At 37.4% G+C, this 20,794-nt stretch overlaps 1 protein-coding gene across 1 annotated transcript; it reads right to left on the bottom strand.

Moving 5' to 3' along the window:
* Positions 1 to 916: 916 nt before the first annotated feature.
* Positions 917 to 20,229, bottom strand: LOC144656559 (collagen alpha-3(VI) chain-like). The gene is made up of 21 exons (XM_078516781.1): positions 20,220 to 20,229; positions 19,127 to 19,279; positions 17,996 to 18,553; positions 17,059 to 17,130; positions 16,042 to 16,593; positions 15,390 to 15,707; positions 14,390 to 14,935; positions 14,185 to 14,220; positions 13,139 to 13,690; positions 11,636 to 12,199; positions 11,220 to 11,264; positions 9,953 to 10,498; positions 9,075 to 9,122; positions 7,883 to 8,419; positions 7,450 to 7,509; positions 5,970 to 6,617; positions 4,195 to 4,224; positions 3,797 to 3,823; positions 2,961 to 3,155; positions 2,243 to 2,372; positions 917 to 1,712 (listed from the first exon to the last, which is right to left on the bottom strand). Exons 1-21 carry the CDS (start codon positions 20,227 to 20,229, stop codon positions 1,616 to 1,618), a joined length of 5,724 nt encoding a protein of 1,907 aa, XP_078372907.1. The 3' UTR covers positions 917 to 1,615.
* Positions 20,230 to 20,794: the final 565 nt, after the last annotated feature.

The raw sequence follows: 20,794 nt of genomic DNA, 5'->3' as shown, positions 1-20,794 counted from the left end.
TCTAAAGCCCAGCGCAGGTCATTTATGTGTAAACTGTCGTCAAAAACTTCAAAATTATCGCTTGTTCGGTTAAAAATGTTAAAGCCACTCAACAATAGCAATTATTACCTAATTTAACTTCTTGAAACTTACTCTGTTCCATATTGTTTATCTTGAGACCAAGTCAACGAGGGAAGACACTGGCAGTGGAACTATATTCGTTCAAACTCGGATTTTTGGACAGAAAAAAATATATGTAGAAAAATAGGACGGCCTATAGCGGTATGTGCCCGGAGAGGATAATCAAAAATAAGAAAGAAATGGCGTGGATTGTTGAATGGTAAGGTGCCTTTTCAGGTTAATTAGGGCAATTTTATTTATCGTGCGGCGGGTCGTAAGGATTTATACTGAAAAGTAGAAAGCAAAGTCGCAAATATCAATATATACGGGTACATGTACGTGTAATTCTCAAGAAGCTGCTAAAGCGCAGGGTCTGTGGGTCGAAATCGAGTTTACAAGGTATTAGATAAATATTTCTCTTGTTTGTAACCTTGTGACTTTTATCATCATAAACATATGGACAATCTTGAACACTAAAAGCCAATGACCAATTCAGTGCAGTTACCTTCGGAAAAGCGCCATCCCCGATTTCAGGAGCTGTACGAAGAAAGTTGGATGATTCTTGGATAGACATTGAGCAGCTCTTAACTTCTCTTCTCGTCTGTCGAGTGTGATGCGAATAAAAAGATTTCGGGCCGCCGTTTTTCCTCTCGCGCATTTTTTTTTTTTTCGTTTCACGCTCCACGGACTAAGAAAAACAAGGAACTGCTTTGTTGTGGAGTTATTGGGGCACCGATGACTCATCTGAGCCGAAAACTACTGGAGCCGTTTGTTTCTTTGTTTTTTAATTGTTTGAAGTGTATTGTCCACGAAAAAAAATTACTAGTTGGGCGACTATTTGCCCTTAAGGTAAACAACTAAAAGGAATAAGGAACGACGGGTGCCAGAACAAGTAGATCAACGAACATGAGTCATTTCGTGAAACATTAATTACTTGTTTAGAATGTTCTACGTAAAATGAATGTGCGAAGAACGTAACCAATTAGTACGACATTAGCGTTAGTACCAATTTTTACTACATGACGCCTTTTTTTGCCATCGAGAGCGTTAGTAGCAAATGCATGCATGCATCACGATATCATACAGTTTTCCAGCAATATGGTCTCACAGTTTGTTTTATCTCAGCAAAATCATTGATAATTGACATTGATTTCAAGTACTAGTGTAGACGTGAAAATAACACATTTTCTTTTTTTTCTGCTTGTAAAGGGGAGACCCTTTTGAGAGATTAGAAAAACTAGATTATCAAAACTGAAATAAATAACTATGTTTGAACGATGTCAAGTTTAGTCCTTAGGGGCCGCGTACGCAGATTTGGATTGGTAAGGTTGGTTCTGCCCTGGTAAGATTCGCGAACATATGCGAACTGGCATCGTGAAATCCAGCGGTATTTAACCTCCTTGTGAACAATTCCTCAAACGTTTCCCTGCAAGTCTGACGTTATGACTTGCTCCCTGCTTCACAAAAAAGTAGACGCCAAATTATGTCCATTTTTTTTTTCTTGTTTTCGTATTTCTTAGAGGTGGGGAGGTTTTGCATTTTTTTTATGTTTGGAACTCTTTGGGATTCTAGTCTTCTTGATCCATATACCAGCGGATGTGAAGTCTTGATCTCTGAAAACAAATCAATTTAATGTTTTTAATCTAGATATCGATGTAGTAAATGTAAAATTACTACAGTTCAATTACACCCTCTTTTTTAGTTCAATTACAGCCACTTATGTGCATGTATATGTACTTAGGAAAGGTTAGGAAGAAGTAGAGTTTTAATAGCCATTACGCATTTCTGTTTAAGTGGACCGACCCTATTTTTTCTTTTTTTTTTTTCATTGCCTGCGTCGGGCCAAGTGGCACATACCACATACATTTAATAGTAGGTTTCTCTTGCGTTACGCAACAGTAATTGCCCGTCTACTACCAGAACGGGATGCTGGATCGATCGTCGCAAGGATACACCTATAGAGCTAGAGAGCTTGATGTTATACTGAAAAGCAAAATTTCAGACGAGTTCCAGTCCTTTTTTTAAAGTGTGGTACATACCCGCCCATGTCCGAATGGTCGCAATCAAATGCACCGTAACAAAGTTCAGTTTTCAGTTTCTACTCCGCGGTTAATAAATAGCAATAAATTAGAATCAAACTTACGTCTTGCAGAAGCCACAACTCTTTTTGCACATCTTCATTAAATAATCATCGCTGAAGCCAATGGCTGGTCCATCACAATATCCGTTGACACCGTAACCAGAACAGGCTGGGTCGTAATCAACACACGCAGCTATAAACAACGTGACATTGATAATCAGGGATGCATGTTGAACACCAGGTTAACAAATATTAAAGGTTCTAGCACATGCTTTTAAATTTCTGACAGAGTATACAAATTCTTTAAACTTCTTATTGAAAAAATCTAACGTTATGCATTTCAGATAAAAATTTTGCTCCAGCGATTTCTCAAACGACATACCACGCTTTACGTGCCAATGAAGAATTTGCGATGTTTTTTGTTTTGTTTCTTTTTCAGTTGCTAAATAGAGATAACATAAGAAAATACGTTTGAAAAATGGAAAATAAATCAAATTACGTTGTTGTCTGTTCAGATCTTCTTTTTTCTGTCAAGCTTAATTATCGTTGAGCACTGTAGTAAAATCAAATTACGCGGCATTGAATTGAATGAGAGCGATCGATCGCGCCCGTTCAAAATGACATTTTAAATCTCTTATACCGCATTATTATCTACACCTGTCTGCTTGACAATACGTTAATATTGCAAAGGGAAATTAAATTTTAGGCACTCCATGACAAACCTTAAATTACAGTAAATCAAACTTTGTACAATTGGCACGCGAAAAAAAAAGTCACTCACTGCTGTACGCTAGGGAGCTGTCGTGTACAGTGTATGGATCTGGGGCAACTGGATTTTGCTGGATCGGTATCACGTAATTCCAAATGTTGGGTGCACGACCAAGAGCCTGAGGATTCACTGGGACCATTGACGGGACAAGGGGTAGAACGGCTCCCATTGGTTGACCATTCCAAAACATGTTCGGCAAATTCAAACCTAAAAAAATTGAACACATTCAACGTATTCGTTTGAACTTTAAAGTCCTTACTTTTAGGGTCTTACTTGTTCAAATGACCTATCCTTATCAAATATAAATATATTTTAATTATTTTTACACCGTGGAGCCTTACGGTATTATTGTCAGTCTTTCTTCTGTTTGGCTTTCAAACTGCTAGAGCACGATCACTGTTCCTTTTATCTTCTAAGTCCGTCGAGTAAAACTAGAAAAAGCGCGAGTGGAAAGCTGACCGTTTGTCCACTTGCATTGCTCTCTTTTTTTGCTTCACGTCTACAGACTAAGGAAAAAAGGGAGACTGTTCGTAGTCTAGGTAACTGCGTAAATAGCTCCCAAATAGTAGTTGCCTGATCCATTGACAAAAGGGACCCAAATATAGCTAGGTAAAAAATGAAGTAGAAAATCTAGTAACTAGAATACATGTAAACAGTCCCTCCATTTGTCCCAACTTGATTAATGTTACGCGTGAAAATTCCCTTGTCTTCGACCGAAGCCCTTGGAACAAAACGTTTTGGGTAGAGGAGGTCGAGAGAGCTACATTCCAGGAAATTTCAGATTTTGATCTTTTTTCGGTTTCTTGGTAATTGACCATGCAGTGGCCATTCAATATCAAGAAACTTACCGGTTGAAGGTCCAGTAGTATTTTCACCTGTGGATTGCAATCAAAATGCTAACTTCATTCCAAAATTTCATCATGATTCTTAAATTCCGTAAGTAGCCTTCAGAAGAACGATTAATGTTCCTATTATATATCCGAGGATACGGCATGCATCGTTTATATTAGACGCTGATCATGAGATGATGTATCGCAACATTCATTAATGCAGGTGTTTAATACATTTCAAGAAAAAGAGTTAAATAAAACTAGCAGGAACGGTCAGACAAAACGTAAAAGCATGCGATGTCTTGGTTTGTGTCCTGGCATTGCGTTGTGCACCTTAAGCCATGTCTTATGTTCATGTCTCAGGAAAAAAAACTCTTATTCTCTAATGTTAAGTACTACTACGGCTTGTTTCTTACCTGAAGGTTCTGTTTTTTGAACAGGAACGCCTATAATACGTAAGAAAGTACGTTAATCTCAACTTGAAATAACGACCGTGCTTGCCATGTTCCGTGCAGATAGTTCTTATCTAAAGGCCAGACCAGCAAACCACTGATAAGATCAATGTTATTGCAATGGTAACTTCCGTGCTTTGCAATAATTATAAACATAATATCATAGATGTGGTACGCGTGGACTATAATTTCCTCGAATCCTTTTTCAACAGAATGCGATTTTATCATATATATAGCGAGAATTTTAAGCAATAAACCTTGCAAATAGAATTCTATATTTGCTATATTTCACATGTGAAAAAAGCGATACGTCCAATCAGCTTCGCGTATAGCTTTCTTCACATGTGAAAAATATAACCAATCAGCATCTAGAGTAGTACGACTCAACCAATTACAGCGCCAGAATTCAAATGGTTTCCAACGAGGTTGAGAAAGCGAGCGGCAAGTTTGCTCCCGACGGCAGTTTATGTTTTGAAAACATGGCTACACGTTTTGTTCCTTTACAAAAGTTTGCCTTTTAAGAACTTAATGGAAATGCAAGCCAACAGAAACACGCTAAGCAAAACCTAAAGAATACAGCAGTGATATAAATCATTCTTCAAAGGCGAAGTGAAGACAGGCGAAGGCGAAGTGTCGATAAGTGAAAGCGAAGACAAGACTTTCATCGGAACTAACAACACATCCGCGGACTTTCTAAGAATATTCAGGCACTTTTGGGATCGTCTTGGTTAAGTAAACTGCATTTTTAATCTGGATTTACGTGGTAATTATTGTTTAATTAACCGACTCGCTGTGTTGCCACAATTTGTTCACAATTCGCCAGTTGATTCGCCAGTAGTTTATTCGCTTGTGGCAAAGTTTCCTCGATGCGATACGAAGTTTTTAGCGTAAATGTAACGCAGTGTGTTTATTTAAATAAAGTTTTTGTCTAGGAGAGTTTGTCGCCAGTAATTTTTCTTTTTTACAAGTATATTATTGAAATAGCGAATTCACTTGTAAAGCTATGTGCATTTGCAGCTTTGTTTTCTCGCGCCGTTAACTGCAGCTGTTGTATATGTCAAAGGTTTAAACTGGAAAAATCGGCGTAAAGTGTTCAATGGTTGAATTCTCGTTATATATATAATAAACAAATCACAGCATAGAAAGTGCTTTGTACGGATTTTTATTCACTCGTTGCAAAACTTTGGAAAACTCACTCGTTCGCTACGCTCACTCGTTCGTTTTCCCAAAGTTTTGCAACTCGTGAATATAAATCCGTACGGCGCACTTTCTATGAAGTAATCTATATATCTTTCCTTTTAATAAATGTGATTCTGACTAGTGAGCTTTAGCACTGTACATCCAAACTGGCTTTTAGCCCAGGTTAGCACAAAACCATACTGAAAGCAAAGAACGTTTCAACATGAGTTTTTGATCCATGAAGATGGGGAAACTTTTAGTGAAACATTCAGTTGCCGTATAGGTATGTTGCACATTTTCTTTTTGACTTACTTTTTCGATTAAAACAGGACGAACGCAATTTTGCTTTGTAAATTTGTAACTCCCTGGTCGTTTACGTTTTTCTCAACTATGTTGATTCTCCGCTTGAAGAAAACGTTTATTGCTCGTGGTTAGGGAATAGGTTAGACGGGAGCAAGTGGTGCGCCACTAAGTATTGCACATGTTGTATTTTCCTGTGATCGTGAGTTAAAATCTAATTGTGACCACTTATGAATTTAAACGAGGTTTCCTTCACTGACCTTCTTTCAGTTTATCTGCCAACTCACTTCCAGGAATGGCCGGAGGCCTTAGTATGTGGATAAACACAGAATTATTGCACAATGGTGGACTTCCAATATTACACAGTTCTACTTTATTGGATTCAGGACAAGCGCCTGCCGCCACTACCTTGACCCCAGCCTCCTTTAGAACTCTGGATGGCTGTATGACGTCATCAAATGACTTACTGCACATGATATGTAAGAGAACACGTGATACACCAGATGCAACAGTTCTTCCAGCTGTATCATAAATGTCATTTTTCACTGCTTTTAGTCCCTTTCCTGCCAAAGGGACTCCAGTAGGCTTTAGAACTAACGCCATAGCCTCGTTAATTGTGCTGCTGTTGTAGTGGTCTTTGAGGTTAAACTCAATTTGAGTGTTCGTGCCATAAACGACTAAAGCTACATGTGTTCCAGCCAGGGAGACTGGAAAGCGGCTGTAGATGTCTTTAACAATGTCGAGCATTGTCTTGAATAGGGTATTATTTACCATATCACTGCCCTCAACCAAGAAAACCAAATCGACTGGTCCCATCGTTGTCCCATTTTGTCGAAGACTTGGCAAACTAGGTTTCGTTGCATTTTGTGATTGAGGCTGCGGCTGAGATCCTGAGGAGGGTGCAGTCACTGGGAAGGTAAAGTATAGTTGCTATTAAGATTAATAGCAAGGATATAGCAAACATTTCATCGAGTTGAGATAAATTATAAGCTAAGTTTTTTTTTTATATACCTTATTACATGAAATTTTCGCGACACTTTAATTTCGCGAATTTCGCGATTCCAAAAAAATCGCGAAATTAAAGTGACGCGAACAATAAGTGTCGCGAACATAACATGACGCGAAAATTAAATGACTCACATCGTGTCAATAATTAAGAAAAAAATAAGTTTTAGTGCCACTGTAGGAAGGAATTATCAATCTAAATGGATGTTGTCGTCAATTGACTCAAGAACAATAACTTATGCACGTACAAGCATAACCTACTTGTAGACATTAACTGCTCTGTTGTAGCTATTGCCGAGATTTAGTCCCACCAGTTGCTTCCCACCGTTATTTTTTCATTAATGAAGTCGTTTTTAAAGGAAATGTAAATTGTGTCTTACACAAAAACGCGAAATTAAAGTGATTCAAAATACAACATTTTCGCAAAATCGCGAAATTTAAGTGTCGCGAAATATGCGCACCTCAAAATCGCGAAATTTACGTGTCGCGAAAATTTCAGGTATCTGAGGTTTTCTTCCTAACAACAGTATCTTGAGTCTGCGGCAGTAATAATGGAAAAACGACATGGACGAGAGTTAGTCTTCTCTAGAGAGAAATGCCTAAAGTAGGTCTATCGTTAAACTGGCGCCAGATGTTCAAACTCAATGGATGTCGATTATTTTCTTTATCTTTTCCTATCAAGCTTAATTATTTCCAAAGATATTGTCATGGATACAGAATTTCACTGAAGCTTACCGTTGGTACCGTATTCTTTGGTTGGCGGAGGGCAGACCAGCCTACTGCCGATTTGGATGACTACATTGATAAAAATAAAATCAAGTTCTTAACTTGGTAAAGTCCATAAATTGATATGATAATCGTGGCTACTTTAAATGGAGGATTGGTTGTCCACTGAAATATGATCTCAAAAACTAGTATCCATACCCTTGTGTGCTAAACTGAAACTGTGTGTAATACCTTTTACCTGATACTTGCTGACAGTTAGTTACACATGATTTATTTGACTAATTTTTCCAGTTACGTTAGAAGCGAACATTTTTTGTAGAACAAACTACACTAAAAAGCTAGTGCAACCCAGTCCCTTTTTAGTAAAGTTGCAACTTTATTATTGCGATGGGTAAACATGCAACAATATAAGCTACTTTAGCATATATTATTTCCAACAAACCTCTTTCTAACTTGTCCAATAAAGCCTGTTTAGTCGAGTCACTAGCTGGAAAGCCCGGGCTTGATATAAAATATTCTGAAACAGGGTCACTGGCTATTTCGTTGACTGTAGATTCGTTGACCGTTTCCCTAAGACCAACTAAATACACTAGGACTCCTGCTTTGTGCAAATCGTTGGCCGACTTTGAAACGTCGTCGTCAGATTTTCCCGCCAAGAAGACGATTAGGACTTGAGGAACACCCTTGATGCCTTTGTCCTTAAACAATTTGCTTGTGGCTGCCAGGCCCTGTCCAAACATACAAAGTTCTCCAGATGAAGGGGATGCTGGAGACACTGCCATGGGGTTTGATTGTGGTAGTTTTAAATCTTGAATTATGTTGGCGTCATTAGAGACCCCGATGATTGCATTGCGCACGTTTTTAGGATCCACTGGTAAGGACTGAATAAAATTTCTCGCAATGTCCAGTTGTTGACGAAAATTATTTCCGGGAGTATTTCGACAATTGCTCACGATGAATGCAATGTCCAGTCTTGTTTCTGCAAAATTGTCAACATAAATTGTTCTAAATTGTTCCATTAAATGCCAGGCGAGTGCATTATGTTTAAAGTCAGCCTATATAACACAACACGTAAAAATATTCGTTAATAAAAACAAAAATATCAAAATATATGACGATCTCTCTATTTACACAGTATAGTAATTTGAAAGATAGAAACTGTAAGTTGACTGTCAACATAATTGCAATTTATATCCTTAAATAAGTATTTCGCACTGCAAATATTTGTATCGAGCACTCCTACCATTGTTTGAAACCATTTACATTTTACTTTGTTTTCTTCTTTGCTTATTTACACAGTATTACAGTAATTAAATAAAAAACGAAACGTTCAATGCGTTTGCTGTTGTTGTTGATGAATGTGTCAGTGATGGTGATGACGGTGCTACTGCTGCTCGTCTGCTGCTGCCGGTAATGATGATGATGATGACGACGACGACGACGACAACGGCGACGACGATAATGATAATGATGATGATGACGATGACGATGATGATGATGATGATGATGATGATAATTTGATCATGTAAATGTATGTTATCAAAATGTTTCTCAGTTATTATATTTTCTATTTATATTTGGCAAAATAAACTAAAATGGTTATTGTTGTTGTTATTATTATAATTTTTACTTACCTCCTGGCTGTACAACGCGTTCAGAACGAGATTTTATTATCGATACAACTGAGAAAACAAAAGTATATATTTGATATTATACTGACTTCGTGTGAAAATATTTACCAAGATTTTGCACTTTGCTTTTTGAGTTTATTTCTATCAAAGTAATTCAAGTATTTTTCTTCAAGTCAATTAAAAACAAAAATCAAAAACAAGAGATGATGTCAGTAGGATAGTATTACAAGGTTTGTGAATTTCAGATTAAGCGAGCGAGAAGAGAAAGCAAAGAAAAAATCATGGAGGCTATATTTCATCTCAAATTTTCTTTCACGCACAACGATTTACTCGAAAATCAGGTTTTTCTTGTCGTCAAGGACAAACTTGCAAGTTAGGTTTTAACAGTGTTTTAAAATGCTGTTTGATTATAATTTATAGTAATATAATCACATTGGATGAAGACTGACTTCCTACAAAGAAATATTCATACCGCCTGGTTTGAATATAGGAGAACGCTTAAATTTATGGGCTAATAGGCCTCATCACCTTATAATTTTTTCCACGAACCGCGTCAATCATGCATGCGAAAAAAATATAAACAAATGTATGGGAAATTAAAAACGTAACTGTACGCTTTCTGGCCCAGCTACATCCTTCAAACACGGCGAACAAAAACTTTTGCCTAGTATCTTAACTTTACAATTCATAAGTTGTCCAGAATTCAATTTTAGTGGAAGATATTTGCCGTCGGATTCCCACACAACCACTGTAACTTCTACCCACTTTGCCTACTCGTCAAGATGGCGTCGAAAACCGTGATAAGGCCTATTATAAATGTAGCCGAACTGAAGTACATTTGATTTTGGGTTATACCCCGAATATATTACTGAAAAACGTACCTTTCTTAATTTTATCAGCCATTTTCTGCGCGACCAGACTAGTTTCCGGGAATGTTTCGCTGATCAACACGTATTCAGAATGAGGGTCGCCGGAAGCCAGATCTAAACTCTGCGGACTATAGTTGGAGGTGAGACCTAAGGCAAACATCAGGACGCACGCCATTTTGAGTTCATTCACGGATCCTTCGATTTTATCGTAAGGTTTTCCAGTCATGATAGTAACCAATACTTTGGGAACGTTTTGTCGAGAATACTGATCAAAAATGTTTGTTTTCACGTCACGGAGGGCACTTCCGGTCATGCTTGCACCAGGAATGTAGGAGGCAGCATTGATGTCGTCATCCATGCCTTGGGGATCATAATGTTTGTTTAAATTGAAGACGATCTGTGTTCCTTCAGCGTAGACAGCAACTGCTACATGAGTTCCATTTAGTGAAATGACGAAGTTGTAATAGATGGATTTTACAATTTCTTTAACTTGCTCAAAGTCTCCAGGCTTTGTACTGTTACTTCCCTCAATAAGGATTACCAGATCAATAGCTTCTGCTTGGAAAACAATATTTAAAGTGAGTTGCGCTTCGATTTAATCCGAGGTTTTTTTTTTTTTTCTTTTTTTTTTTTTTTTTTTGTTTTAAATAATTTTTTTTTTTTTTAAAAAAAAAAAAAAAATTTTTTTTTTCTTCCCCCCCAAAAAAAAAAAAAAAAATTTTAAGGGGGGGGGGCGAAAAAAAAAAAAAAAAAAAAAAAAAAAAAAAGAAAAAAAAAAAAAAAAAAGGGGGTTAAAAATTTTTAATAGAGAAAAGAAAAAAAAAAAAAAAAAATAAAAAAAAAAAAAATCTATAACAATATTCTACCAACAACAACAAATATATGTAATACAGACCCAACAAAAAAAAAAAAAATGGAAAGTGCTGGAAAGTGAGAAAAAGCGTATAAACCCAATAGTGTATTCCCGTATATTGACTAATTGTGCAGGCTTTTAGAACCAGAATGTAAAATGGATTCCGGAACTGTATAGTCTGGTATCATCTAACAATAAAAAGAGTCATATATGTCTATCGCAACCTTCTTAATTAAAAAAAAAAAAAAAAGATTAAGTTTGGTGCATCAGTTTTCAATAAAAAAACTAGGACACGCTGTCAAATACTCTTAAATATACTAAAATGAAAAATTATGGCCTGTCTTGAGATAATTAAAAGCAATGTGGGTGCTCTAGCTAAACGAGAAGCGGCCTTTGCAATTATCAGTTGGGAAAAAAGATCCATACTTCCTTTTCCTTGAAGGTTCGGCTGCTTGGGAGCTTGTTTTTGATCTGCGGTAGAAAGCAGAAAACAGCGTTCGTTTCATCAAGCATCGGTATTCAATAAAAGTTACCCACAGGAAACTACGCATCTGCCCAAAATAGATTTAAAAAATTTAACATAACAACAACAAATTAAATCATTTGATTCCTAAAGCTGTTCCAGCTAAACATTTCTTTTCCATGAAAAAGTTTTTTCTTGATTTGTCATAATGATGAAGAAGCCCGCACATTTTCTTAGTCATAAAGTAGAAATACACCTCATGTATGTCCTGTAGTACCAATCATCGGTCATCTTACTAGTGTTGACATTAAGAACTGATGCGGAGCCTTCAAAGAGAGCTCAATTTACACGTATCAAGAAGTACTTAAAATAAAATTACCAATCGCCACTTTAGCAATTTCCAGCTTTTCAACGAGTTTTTGGGCTCTGCTCGGCAAGTTGTCAAGACCTTTAATCACCGTGTGTTTATTAGCGGGGCTTGTTGCCATTTCAACCAGTTCCTGAGGGTCCACTTTGTTTCCAACACCAAAGCAAAATATCTCCACTCCACTGTCCCTAAGTCGTCTAGCAGGCTCAGAGATGTCGTCATTAGATTTGCCGTTGATTAATAAGACAAGGACTTGTCTAACCCCTTTTCTTGAACTCTTGCTATAAAATGTCTCCTTAGCGGCCGAAAGGCTTTGCCCAATGTTAGCGACTTGCTGAATTCCGGGATATTCAACACTGTTTACCGCCGAGTCAAGACTTTTCTTATCAAAGTACTTGTCAAAACCGAAGATAATCTCAGGATTACTTGAAATTACACCAAGCCCGACGTTGACGTCTTCTGGTGAAATGGCAAAGGCGCTGTAGATATACTTCACAATCTCCATGTATTGCATGAATTCTGTTTCCAATACGTTTCCTGATCCATCAACCAGGAATCCCAAGTCAACCTGAACAGCTGTGATGGAAAACACTCGAAAATCAGTAAAATTATTTTTGTGTAGCTCTTTAAAATAACTTGAAAACAACAAAATTGTGCATGTTTCAATAAAATAGATGGAAATAAGGACACACGCTACAAAAAGTGAGGTAGAAGAACTAGTAATGACAAAAACAAGGAAGCCCGGGCATGTAAAACCTCAATCTCGCTACAAATGCAGTAAACGATTGTTAAAAAAAATATTCATTACTTGTTCTAGTCCTACTATTACGTAAATCGACATTCTGCTTTAAAGAAACCACTAAGTGTTGCAATCAGCTTTAATAAATACACAGGCCCTAGCGTTTGGTTAAAAAGGTTGGTAAACAGGATTGTCAACTAAAAGAATATGTGATTGCAGACATTGCTACACGGGCCTCACTTAATAGGGGGTGTTAATTGTTCCATCAAATTTTTTTGGTGGTGGAAAAAAGGATCTTCTGGAATGCAAAAATTTTATTGCATGCTTTTTTGCTGGGGGCAAAAAAAATGTTCGCAGCTGGGTTTTTGTGGGGGGGGGTTTTTTAAAAAGCCGTTAACCCCGGGGGTATCTTTTGGCAAAAACCGTGCTCCCAAAAAAAAAAGCTCTGCCCGCATGCTCACAAAAACCAATCGATACCCCTCTTAATAATGGCAAATTTAAGACTAAATTAGCTATGTGATAATGTACATGGTCCTCTTTTAACGATGTATGTGTTACCATCAAATCGTATAATCACCCAAAATAGCGGTTTTACTATAACGGCTAGATCAGTGGGACACTGCCAAGTATCTGGCTATACTGACTTGGCAAAAGTAATGCTGCCCAACAGTATGATCTTTCATGCAAATCCGAATCCAGAACAGAAATTTTACATCAGAGAGAAAGGAAATTGAAGCGACTAAAACACAAATATAAGATAAAGAGCCAGGTTTCACCTTTCTTGATCCTGGTTGCAAGGTTTTTTCCAGCGGTTTCATGATACGATATAGCTGCTAGAACGACATGATTGCTCGTTGGGAAAGTTGCTATGGATTGAAGCTCGTTTCTGTCAATGTTCTGTCCAACTCCAACACAAAATATTGTCGTGTTCAGTCCTTTTAATTGCGCTGATGGTTTAATTACGTCGTCTCTAGATTTCCCTCCAGTGATCACCACCAGGATTTTAGGAGTCTCCGGACGAGGTTTGTCATACAATAACTGCCTACTAACAGCAGCAAGTCCCTGACCGAGTAGACTTGGGCCAGACAGAGGTGACATCACTATTTGATCTACTGCAGTGTCAAGTGACTGTCGTGAAGGATATTGATTGAGGGTGACCACTGTTCGAGGGCGCTCTCCGTATGTGACAATGCCAATTCGAGTCTTGTCTTTTCCGATAACAAAAGGTGCGTACGTTGATTTCACGGAGTTCAAAACATTAACAAACTGATCAGATCTGAAGTTGTTGGAATTGACATCTAGTAAAAATATCAGCTCCATTTTGACATCTATAACAATAAACAAAATACTGATTATAGCCGATCGCTCCGTGAAAGTAAACCTTGTGAACACGAAATTCTCTATCTAAGCTTAAACAAATCCACAATCCTGGTTCTTCGAGTTTTCTACAACCTTTTCGGTTCACTAATGGTTACGCCTTCGTCACTGACATAAAACTTTTAACGAGACTGGACTCAAATGCTATTCATGACATACATAACTCAAATAAAGAAAAACAATACTTATAAATTCAGCATTCCTAACACTTATTTTTTCACGAAACACCCAGACCTAAAACGTTAAAAAGAAACCTGAGTATCCCAGCCTAGATTCTGAACTAAAGGACAACATGTTAACTGATAGGAAAATCAAACACTTTTTGGACAATAAAATTTGTTCTTTATTAATATTTATCGATAAAAGAAATACACCTAGTATTTCGCCTCTTTCCCCTATCATCATGTGTTTTAAGGATATTGATAATATCAAATAGGATACTCACCGGTGGGTCCTAAGTGAACTACTGAATCTGTTATAGCTAGGATAAAAAAAAACACAAGATCTTGATCAATCTCGACACTATATTTATATTAAGATTTTGGCAGCTTAGGAGCAAAGGATCGATTTTCCAATTTATTTCAAAAGATTTAGCAGCTAGATTGCATACAATCCATGTACCAAAAACAATTTGACGAGTTTCAAGTTACCTTTCCTTATATTCTGGACCACTGGGCTCAGCAGCTTCCCCAGCTGTTCCGAAGTCGTCGTTGCCAAATGTTCTTCTTCAGGTGCACTTGCAATATCTCTAAGTTGATTTACGTCTACCTTGTCACCGATCCCAATGCAGAAAATTGCGACTCCCTCGTCTCTCAATGCGCGCGAGGGTGCCTTGACATCATCAAGTGATTTTCCTGCCGCAAGCACAACTAACACTTGATGTCCTCCGGGCCTTGCACTGACGTCATACACACTATCTTTAACAGTGGCGAGTCCCTTGCCCAACAAGTTTCCATCAGAACTAGGATTTGCCGTAGAAAGTAGTTTCGTGTCAATACTTTCCTTATTTGTGTATTGGATTAAATTAAATACTACATGCGAGTCTTTGCCATAGACCACAAATCCAACATGGGTAGAATCTTCACCAATAGGAAAGTTACTGTATAATGTTTTTATAAACGCCTTAGCAGCTTTAAATCCAATATTCGACATAGCAGCAGATCCATCAAGTAAGAACGTGAGGTCAAGCTTTTCATCTGCGAATAAATTTTCAAACCAAAAGAATCCATGAATGCATTACAAAATAAGCTTAATGAACATTTATAAAATAAACATGATCACACAGTTGAAATTTTTCTTGTCAACCCACTCATACTAATGCGTTCTCGAACAAAGCACAATGAACTGGATTCATATAAACAAAGCTCTGACAGCGACATTGAACGAAAAAAGACCTGAAACGCATTTGATATCAATAGTATACCAAACCTTTGATTCAGTCTTATAAAAGTCAGAATATCAAGCCACTGAGATTAGGAAATACTCCTCCCCCATTACCCCACGATATCAATTTAAAAAGAGAAGTGAATAGTAAGAGCAAAAAAGTATTATATGCTAGTGAAACGCTAGTTATCACAAGAGACACTGTTAACATTAGCCTTTGAAGAAAAAGTGCGTAAAAACCGCTTAGTTTCCTATCAATTAACTAACCTTCGACAGGCACTAGAGGAGGCGCTGATGGAGGCACGTTCCCGGGATTTGTCGGTTTTAGTGGTCTTCGACCAGAACCATAGAAAGTAGGCCGATTAGGCGGAGCAGTGTTAACTGGTGCCTGACCGCCTGGTTGTGTCACAGGTCTGGTTGGTAAAATCACAGCCGATGGTTTTTTGGGTGCAACTGGAGCATTTGACGTCGGTGATACTCCTGCTGGTGATATTTTTCCAGTTTGGCCTGGTGACTGCCCTGTCTGATTTGCATTGCGTTGAATTCTTCTTGCGGGATCCTCCGGTGGAATATAAGATGTCCGAGCTGAAAGTTTCAAATCGAAATTAATGTCATGATGCGTACGATAAATTCCAATCGTTAATCAGGATTGCACATATTTAAGGATTACCCCATAAAATCTAATGTAGCAGTCGTAGATGACTGGTGTCACTTGGCAAAAATTTGTTTAGGATTAACTTATTACTTCCTGTAGAAAATATAATCTTGTCAATTGGGCTAGCCTGCTGATTTAAAAATCCCTTACGTAAAATCGTGGAACTTTTATTCTTAATGTTCGTTACTTTTACGCCAAATGCGATGCCGTTGTATAAGGTGATCGCACCTTTATTCCAAATATGATGACGTTGAATAAGCCTACCTTCCTCGATCTTGTCAATAAGCTTTTGTGTTAAGGAGGCAAGATTCGGATACGTAACAACCGTTAAAACATTATCTGAGCTTGGCTGAGAAGCTATTCCATCCAGCTGCGTTCGTTCATAGTGATTGCCAACTCCTACACAGAATACTGTTACTGCGTTTGCCTTTAGCATTTCAGCACCAATGAAGACATCGTCTTCAGAGGTACTACCCATTATTAAGACGAGAATTCTTCGGTAGGAATCGTGATGTTTGCTACCAAACAGATGGGTTTCAGTCAACTTCAGAGCTTCTCCTATCATTACTGTTTTCCCACCTGGATGTACTGCACTGTTTATGGCATTGTTTATTTCAGTCACGTCCGTGTACTTATTGTCAAAGTCGAAAATGAGTCTCGTTTGTGTCCCAAATACCATAAGTCCAAGGTGAAGGCTACCAAACTGAGTCCAAAATGCCCCATAAACGTTTTTCATAAAATCAAGTGAAATTCGATAGTTTTGCTCTCCAACGTTGTCTGAACCGTCAATCAAAAAGCCGAGGCTTATTTTGGCCTCTAAAAGGAGAAAACGGGAATGTGTTATCTAAACTGTTGTTTCTATATTTTTCTGCAACATAGGTGAAATAGATAACATTCCAGAAAACATTACTACCTCAGACTTCGTTTTTGATGTTTTATGCAATGTAGCCCCTGTTTCATGATCAGTGACATTTGCTATGCGATAAATATCGGCATATATAGAGGTTTTTTATCAATTTCCAAAAAATGATGTCTCTGATGGCATAAATAATATCTTTGACCCTGATATGTGAATGATTGCATTGGCGTCGGTATCGTCTGGAAATACATTACCCAAGGTCGAGCTGTAAAGTAATTAAAATTAAGGAGGGATTTCTTAGTTATCTATTGTCTTGTCAATTAGTTACGTAGTAGTTCTTTTTTGCGTATGTATGGTTTTCTATAGCTTAAGTTTCAAATAACAACACGAATAAAGAGCCGTATCTATTGTATTTCTCTTACCAACAATTCCTCCTACTGTTAGAAGGCTCTGTGGTTGTGTCTGTGTTGGCTCTCCAGTTGGTTCACTAAGAACTAAAGCATAGGCTATATATAGTTTTTATTGAAGGGAAAAAAAAAAAAAAAAAAAAAAAAAAAAAAAAAAAAAAAAAAAAAAAAAAAAAAAAAAAAAAAAAAAACGCCGAGGGGGGGAAAAGGGGGGGGGAGACAAAAATTTTTTTTTTTTTTCCCCTGATTGGCCGAAAAAAGGCGCGAAATTTTTAAAAAAAACAAAAAGCATAAAAAACAAAAAACAAAAAAAAACGCAATTAACTTTCGACACTCAAGTGAAAACCGCTCTATCAAAGATATAAATGATCCAAATACGCAACATGTATGATTGGTTCCTCTACTACTGAGGCATTGTTAAATTATTTATCCTAATCAATTACATGTACAAAAGTAAACTATATTCGATGATCTTTCCTGTAGTTAAAATCATAATGAAATCCCCACAAATTATTTACCCTACTAGATTAAAGTTTGTTGGAAAATTTTCATGGTAACCAAATTCATTTTTATAATACTCCTCCTAACAACTTTCTACGCTGGGAATGCGCATTATTTTCAGTAACCACTATTAAACTCTTAGGTACTTCTATTTTCATCCATTCTTTGTAGAGTCATTGTCTGTTGCTGCGTTTAAATAGGCACTGTTGTGTCTTGTTCCCAGGGGCAGGGCATTCGCTAACTGAAATAACTGTTGTTCTGCACTTTTAGTTTCATTCCCATGTTGACACACAATGATTACTTGGGTGTATTTAGGGAAATAGCCAGTCCTAACCAATAGTTATTTAAGCTGGACTCCATTTAATTATGATTATTACCAAGATTTTTAAAAAGTATCATTTTCTCCACGGTAAAGTTTTTAGGTATTGCTGTTGGGATAAAGCCTTTTTACCTGCACTTATCCGTGTTGCAAGAATGGGCACCACGTTCCTTAAAGTATCGAATTCTGCTGTGATCACATAAGTATCAGATGGAGAGCTTGCAATCATATCAAGTTGCGATTGGTCGTACCGTCCTCCAACACCAATGCAAAAAACCTTTATTCCACTCGCCTTTAATTCTTCAGCAGATTCTTCAAATTCGTCTTGCGAGTTACTTCCTGAGATAAGTACTAACAGGTGAGCCACACTTTGACGACCACTATGTGGATATAACTTTGACATTGCTGTGTCAAGTGCATTTCCAGTGTACGATTCAGTACCGGGATATGAAATCGTATCAATGGCAGCTTCAATGCTAGATTGGTCCAACAATGTGTCAAAGTTAAAACTTAATCTCGCATTTTTGCCGTACGTTATAAGTCCTGCATGTACTCCTTCGCTGGAAACTGGAAATGAGCGCAGAATCTCCTTCACAAACTCCAGACATTTCCGAAAATTTCCTGTCCCTTGTTCGTCAATGACTTTAGATCCATCTACTACAAATCCAAGGTCAAAAGCAAGGATATTACCTGTGGTAAAATGTACGAAGAACAAAAATATGTCGATAAGTGAAATTTTGACCAAGGAAGTAATTTTTCCTTTCTTTAAGTATATGCATTTCCGAGGACCTTTTTCCTTGTGCGATGACAGCTAGTACTTCCCCTTATCTGAGTTAAAATGCAGCCAATCTAGGCATTAAAAAAACTTGTGTTGTTATTGCATTCTATAAACTATACTGCTTTTAAAATATATCAGACTGTGTCCAGCCAAGTGGCCCATGCAGCCGGAGCTTATCCTGGTTTCCGTAGCATGAAGCAATTAGGAGTATTGCTGCTGCCGCAGGGATGGGATGCTAGTCCATTGCAGGTTTGCCCCCCAGCAGATAATTCGCCGGTACCCATTTATACACCTGGGCGGAGAAGGGAACTTTTAGAGTAGTGTCTTACACGATAACACAATTCAACGCAGCGCCTGGCCAGGGCTCGAACCCGGGCCGTTCGAATTGGAGTCGAGCGCGCCAACCATTGGACCACCACGCCTCCCACTCTTAAAAATATATACCGTGATTTAAGAAAATACATGCTTGTTTGAATAAACTTTACCTTTTGTTGGTGGTCCTTTTCTCTCGCTGTCATCATCAACAGCACTCTGCTGTACTATTTTATTTTCCAAGACGTTTGTAAGCCTTTCTATGGAACTTGCATCTGTGTTTTCTGAAGTAACGCTTCTCTTTCGTACTCTTTTGTGGGTCAGTTCTTTGTTTTTAGTGAATACATTGATACCATTTTAAAACCTTAATTCTCTGAAATATCTTGTTTGAAGATGGACCTTTGGATAGTGACGCTCGTGAATTCTAGCTTGGTTTATGGGAAATTGTCTGTTATCTTTTAAGTGTTGGCTCCTATCTGCTTGCAAACCAAGACAAAACAAAATCTAATAAACAGTCTACACTAATAAGACAAAACAAATTACTGGCACATCGATTATTTTTTGTCACTACCTTGGCGGGTATGCCACTGTAACAGACATAATCCTATTGCCATTAAAATCGATTATCCGTATTCTCTTAAAAACCTCCCTTGCTTTCTAATGCTAAACTTAATAAGAAACTTTAGATAAAGAACCTCTGATTATTTTACCGCCATTCCCTAAACTGCAACTGGTATTAAGAATATAGGCTCCTGGTAAGGTGTTTGAGGTAGTTTACTCCATAGTAACAACAATATCAAGTTCCACTTCAGTGTTGTCGACACCAACATAAGCAATTGACTTTGAATTAGATACGTACATTATACCGAGCTGGTTATCGTATCCAATGAAAAAAGCTTTTTAACTTACGAAACAAAAAAATCTGTAAGTAAATTATATGTTTTAAACATCCATTGCGTGATTATGTGTACATATATATTTTTTTTTTTTTATCAATTAGCAAGAGGTAGTAAATTAAGGCGGAGTAGCAAATTAAGTCAATCAAAATGACGATAATCAATTTCTTCCTAGCATAATTATACTTGACCTTTTAAAATGTTTTCCTTTTGACCAGTGGCTCCATGAAAACAAACTAAAGTTAAGGTCAAGATGGTCCTCAACAAGTCTATTAAGCAGAAACCTATTGGTGCGGAACAGAACAAGTTAGTGCCAAATTTTATCCAGTAGACAAGACATCCACGCCGAATTAATTTAAAAACACTGTACCTGTACACATTATTTCTTGTAGGCCAAGTTTTAGAATTCATTTTGTGCTGTAGTTAAAGAATTGCGGCGGCTCATTTGTCTTAACCATATCACCACCTACCGTTCTGGTACCAGTATTTATGTTTACTCAACCAAAATAACGATCAATAGGTTACCTGATATGGATTTTCGCGAGCATAATAGAGAACCTGATGCGAGCATAAAATTTGAACCAATAAGAAAATCCCATTGCATGTAGTTTTCTTCATATTAACATCCACACATGGAAATCATATTGCATCCCGCTATACAAGTGACAAATTTGTTCCATTAAGGATTCAAATGCCTCTGTTCTTTATTAGAATACACTGTAAAAATTTAAATAAAAAGGAATAATCTGTTCTCTAGTAATAAAAAAAAAAAATACTAAGAAAAAGCGCGCAGTATTTGGCCAGATCGAGTTAGTAGCTGTCTTATACACGCAGATAACATTGACAAAGCTACACAACGACACAAACGTTAACGGGAAGCATGCGGAGTTAGCAGTTCGTCACACAAGTCGCTCTGTCTTTAAGTAACTCTATGGCAACACTGGC

Source organism: Oculina patagonica, chromosome 6 (genome assembly GCF_052425735.1).
Source record: "Oculina patagonica isolate OP01 chromosome 6, crgOcupat, whole genome shotgun sequence".
NCBI lineage: Eukaryota > Metazoa > Cnidaria > Anthozoa > Scleractinia > Oculinidae > Oculina > Oculina patagonica.
This window is presented reverse-complemented; position numbering and strand designations above follow the sequence as displayed.